Genomic DNA, 5,783 nt, shown 5'->3' on the forward strand with positions numbered 1-5,783 from the left:
AATTCCTTATTTCATTCAACAAACAGCTATGTGAAAAAAATGTGTCTAATTTAATGGCCTTAATTTATCAAAGAGTATGCATTTGTTTGAATGAAATATTACCGTGAGGTATTGTGTTTCCAATGGATTACTGGTGATGAACAGGTTGAAAACTTGTACAGTACACTAGTATCCCGGTCTATTTCCAAGTTTGGGCATTTCCTTTTTTGATCCTTTTGAGGTGTTTGGCTGTTATTTCCTTTGTCGCCACCTGACTTAGGTAAATATATGTCAAATACTTTAAATACTACAGGTTCGCTTGATTTAGCTTACCGACTACAATAGAATCGTCCCAAAAGTGCAAACGCGACCTCCTTGCACAACAATCAAGCTCAATCATGCTCATTTTCAGAATATGAAAGTACCTGACAAAACGCATTTGACCCAGCTCTGGTATTTTACTTCTCACACCACTGTGCTCAGTGTAGAGGACTCCTCTGGTCTGTCCAGTTTGCTGGGAAGGGACTTGAGGTACTCCAGGTGTCTCCGTGCGTCTTCCTGGTTGTGCCTGACATAATACACCAGGTAGGAGATGACCATGGCGAACCAGCCGAACATGGTCACCAGCATGGCCACGTCCGTGGTCCTCTTGAGCCCTGCGCACAGGTCCAGGTCGGCAGCCACCATGACGAAGGGCACCCCTGTATCTACGCCGACATCCTTGGGCTCCGAAGTGTGACACACCACGCCAGCCAGTGAGGCCGGTTCCAGGTCCAGCCGGGGCATAGCCACCTGGAGGCGGCAGTCACAGTGCCAGGGGTTGTGGGTGAGGTTGGCCTGGGCCCTCAGGCCCCCCAGGACCTCTGGCTCCAGGGTGGTCAGTCTGTTAGAGGACAGGTCCAGGCTCCTGAGAGAGGGGACCAGACTCCGGAAGGCCCCCGGCTCCATCTGAGTTAGCTCATTGTGGGAGAGGTCCAGCTCGTTGAGTAAAGGAAGCCCCGCAAAGGCGTCGGCGGGGATGGTGGTGAGGAGGTTACCGTCCAGGTAAAGTCGGCGGGTGTCGTTAGGCAGGTCATGCGGCACCTCCGCCAGGCGCATGTTGCTGCAGCGCACCACCCTCCCGCCATCTGCAGACTCGGAGCAGTAGCAGCTCTCGGAGCAGCCGGTGTTCGCCCCGTGGAGGCCCGCGGTGGTGGAGCTGAGTACCAGACTATGCAGCAGCAGGCATGCCACCAAGGAGTGGCACAGCAGCCATTCTGCCAGCAGCGGCATGGTGGGATACAGGCATACCCTCCTAGAAGAACACAGCCCCTGGACCATTAGCCAAGACAACCCTGCATAGGTCACAGGTTCACCAACCAGCCAGCCTGAGAGACAATGAGGAAAAATGTCAGAGAGAAAATAATGGAGAAAAGGAACGAGGACAACAAGTGATTGCAAGTGACACTAATATCAGTGTGGCAGAAGCAACACAGAACCATCTCTGTGTGAGCAGTCCTAATAGCCATACAAGTGCCAGGTGTTATTTTCGGCCCACTTGGATCTTGACTGGGCTAATTGTAATGAATTGGCACTTGTGTCCTGACGAACAGAAAATGACAAAACACAGCTGTAGTGTAGAGGAGGAGTGGGATGGAGATCAGCGAAGGTGTCATACTTGCATACAGATTACAGATAAGGTGCTTCCTGACAGTGCTGTGATGTAAGATGGAACTCTCATTGATTGGCATGTTTTTTCTCTCTCTTGTCCTACTTCAACTGTTGCCGTGGAGTGACTTGGCATTACCATAATCCTGCTCTGATTCAGTGGAACTGGAGAGATTGACGCTCAAAAGATATATGGTCATGCTTATTTCAGAAGGCAAAGTGTTGTCAGCCTCTAATGGATTCAGAGTGAATATCTCTGGGCCTCTAGCACCTACTGTACAGCACCAACCCTGTTTTGGATGTAGGCTACGGGCTAGATTCAATCAGACGCGCCTTAACCCGCGATAACCGACAACTGCATAGCAGTATTATCTTTTATGTAGTCGAAGTCATTGAATGAGTGTCATTTCTATATAGCCTACACTTTCTCGTTCGGAACGTCTAACACGTAGGATTTAAGAACAGGTGTTTGTTTCGTGACAATGACGACAAGGGCAGCCGCTCACCGATTCGACAGCCCCAACGCAGTTACACCCCCAGCATCGCCTAAATAAAAGCAATAAAACTACTATGCAGTTGTCGGTTATCGCGAGTTAAGGGCTCTATTCAATCAGTACCGCTGCGGCGTTCCAGATTGTTGCGATAGAAAAGTGAAGGTACTTTCCGATTGATCCGACATATGCACATTGACCGTGAATGTAGTCTCCGCTAACACGGGAACATTTCAATCACGCTGTAATAGAGCCCTAATGTTGGAACTAATTGAATCTAGGCCTAAGTCTGTTTGGATGTAGGCTATATCTGCAACGGTAAGTAGGTACTCTTTGGGCCATTTAGTGGAAGTACATTTTGAGTCAATCAATGTAATGTTTCCGGGCCCATCGGTACTCTGCCCGACTCAGGTAATAGACTCTGGAGCAGCGCTGTCTGAGGCAGGCTGAGGCGCAGTAAATGCCACAGTCCAGTATCATCTTACTAATCTTCTCTAAAGGCCACATAGAATGTGTTTCTTCACTGACACAAAACCCCAGAGAAAGTGTATGAGTTGGACGGGACGCTCACAGTTTCACCGCAACACTACTGTAGCCTAGAGCGGCGTTCCACAAACTCGGTCCTGAGGACTCCCTGGGTGCACGTTTAGATTTTTGCCCTGCACAGCCGAATTCAAATAATCAAAACTTGATGAGAACAGCTACAGTACATTATGTCTGTACACAACAGGCCGATCTGGCGGGATATAAAGTTTGGAAAACCCTGACCTAAAAGGTCTAACAACCGAGAGCTCTTATTCGTCGTATGTTGGTTAAATGGAATTGTAAATCCTGCACGTTAAAATGGAAACATATATTATTCCTAAAGTATTCACCAATTTACAAAACCAGCTGAGTCAAAGAAAAGAATGATAACTGAAAAGACATAAAACAGTAACTGGCATCTTTATATCCAACCTGGCTCCCATCCCATCAGATTGGCCTGTTGCATACGGGCATAATGTACTGTAACATAATGTACTGTAACATAATGTACTGTTCGTTCAGCTTCTGGGAAATGAGCTCTATCTGGGCCAGACAGACTCCACTTAGGCTGGTTTACAAATGACATAATCTAAGAGCGGCTCTTAAATTCACATTACAAAGGCAGCACGGCTCAATAAAAAGGAGTGTGTCTCGCACTCCGTCTCCTCAGAGTCAGGGTGAGGGATGGCCGAGTGTCTGGGAGGCCCGAGTGAACCATATAACAACCGTATTAGTGGTACCTGTCACAGCATGTCATCGTGATACAGTAAGTTTCCCTGTGTGAGTTGATCAGAAGAAGTCTGGTTTATTAGGGTTCTGCTGAATGCGTAAGGAGGAGAGGGGTACAACCTGATAAAGAAAATGACGAGCGGCTCAACCACCATTAACTTGACAAGCACTAATTCCAAACGATACAGAACCCCACTATCTAAATGGAATGGATTGATATACTGTACTGTTTGACTGTACTATAGTGTTTGTACTACAGTGTGCGCCCGTGTGTATGTGTGTGACCGAGAGTAGACTCAGTAGTTCATTTACTCAGTTACATCCGTTTTTTGTTGTTGTATAATACTAACGACTTAGTATTACATAGGCCAAGAGAGTATTGAATATAAATGTTGCAACTCTGCCATGCCACCAATGTGCTGGTCCCAATTGACTAACTCTCTCAGTTACTTATGAGTCCTGCAATAAGAAACGTATTTCCCACTGTTAAAGTATAGCAAAAATACAGCCGAACCACAGGGCCTGGTGTACAATGTGCACTCACTGTCTGACCACAAGAAGAACATTTGAATGCATTAGATTAGACTATCCTCCCAGTAAGTGATATGGGGGAACTTGCAATTATCGAGCGAAGGAAGGCCTCGTGCTGTTATCCTCTATCGATTCCTCCCTCTTCCTCCTCCTCCCTCCTCCTCAGTACGGTGATGGATACTCTCCAGTCATTGGTTTGACGTTCACATGGTTAAACTTTGTGCAATAGAAGAACTTGTCTCACGGGGTTTGCCGCTGCGCGCAGGGATTACACAGTCAGAAAACCCCTAGAAGTGTTATTGTAGGAATACTGTGAGAGACAAAAAAACAAATACTCAGCTTGTTCCTAGTACATGATGCATGGACCATCTACTCAAATGAGGGTTCTTAATAGCCGTGTAAGATACTAACTTTGGCTAAAGTATCTCTAATCATCTGTTATGCATGTGAATGAGTTGGTCTGAATCCGTTCTCAATTAAAGCTCCTTTCAGCCGGACTGCCAGACATCACACAAAATCCCCCGCAGGCAAAGTTCTAATGCATTAAACTATTCAGAATGTGGGAACTTTATAAATCAAATGTTGATATGGCAAAATATGAATGTACATAATCAAATATTAATGTACACAGAGGTAGGCCTACATTTATAAGCCATTACTCTCTCAACAGTCAGGCTAAATTGATGCATTCATAATAGTATACTGTATGTGCCAAAGGTTCATTCCTTTGGCACATACAGTAGACAATTATGAATTCATTAGGCCACTGACCTGCATTTGGAAGTGTTTTATGGATACCCTATATAACTGATTAATTATGAATATTGATATGTAGTTTACAAAAGCATATCATATCCCCCTGAGATATGATTATGTAAGCTGCACCTCAATACTCCATCATGACAATGAAAAATGAAAAGGTCCCCAACAATAAAGCAATACAATGTTTCAGACAACAAGATTCAATATTTCTCAATGCAATATAATGTTACTCCTCTATGAAACTTTTGCTTCTTATGTATAAAGGACATATGCATTCATTCTATCATCAGATGTAAATATAAGGCTGGCAAACATAAGAGCTTTCTTACCACTTCAGATGTTGTTGTCCGGGAGGAGAACATTTGTCAGTGCAGCATGCTTCACAGAACAGCGTCCATATCTCAGCTGCGATTACAGTACTCGCGAGCAATGCAGCGCAGCCCGAGAATCCGCGTCAAAGCCCAATGGACTGGAGCCTGCTTACCAACATTCAATACCGATGGTTGTTGCCTCTCCGCTCCCCGTTATCTAGTTGTTGAAGAAATTAACACGACTGTAAATATAAAGAGGGGCACAGGGGAATTGGTAACCTATTCTTGTCGGCTTAAATTGGAATATGAGCCGTCAAACGCAGGCACAGGCGTCGAAGCATATCATCTCCTCACAACACACACACACACAGCCTGCTACAGTACATGGCTATTTGTTACTGCTGCGCTGTGCGCTCTGCTGTGCCCATGAACCCACGTCGTGACTTCTTAGAGGCGGGAAACCTTTCCATGATTCATGTCATGCATAGCATTCAAGGGAAGTGTGCAAAGGCTGAGAAAGCTAAAATGTTCTGCGTTTAAATTACGTTTCCCTAAAATATTATATTATATAATGTATAATTATAATGTAATATGTACAGAAGGATATGTTAACTGGAAAAGTATTTTATCAATAGAAAGTAAACAAATTTGTTTTCAAATTGTACAGCTAATTTCTTACAATTCTACATATTTTGGCATAACTTATGCCATGTTAATATGATATGATATCATGAGTGAGATATCATCAGATATCATGAGTGAGAGTGACTAGCAAAGTCAATGCTGGCTCCCGGGAGGTCAGGGCCCC

General features: G+C 44.8%; 1 protein-coding gene across 3 annotated transcripts in view; it reads right to left on the minus strand.

Annotated features, from left to right (window-relative positions):
• The window catches only part of LOC124000060 (leucine-rich repeat-containing protein 3B-like), a 5,763-nt gene extending 352 nt beyond the window's left edge, over positions 1–5,411 (minus strand). The window contains exons 1-2 of one of the 3 annotated variants that reach the window (XM_046306166.1): positions 4,994–5,411; positions 1–1,273 (exon numbers count right to left, since the gene is read on the minus strand). The exon at positions 1–1,273 is cut by the window's left edge and continues 352 nt beyond it. In XM_046306166.1, coding sequence (XP_046162122.1) covers positions 445–1,251 — 807 coding nt within the window. In that variant the 5' untranslated portion in view covers positions 1,252–1,273; positions 4,994–5,411 and the 3' untranslated portion in view covers positions 1–444. The other 2 variants (XM_046306164.1, XR_006832540.1) reach the window with 2 other exon arrangements.
• Between the last annotated feature and the right edge of the window lie 372 nt (positions 5,412–5,783).

Source organism: Oncorhynchus gorbuscha, linkage group LG16, assembly GCF_021184085.1.
Source record: "Oncorhynchus gorbuscha isolate QuinsamMale2020 ecotype Even-year linkage group LG16, OgorEven_v1.0, whole genome shotgun sequence".
Taxonomy (NCBI): domain Eukaryota; kingdom Metazoa; phylum Chordata; class Actinopteri; order Salmoniformes; family Salmonidae; genus Oncorhynchus; species Oncorhynchus gorbuscha.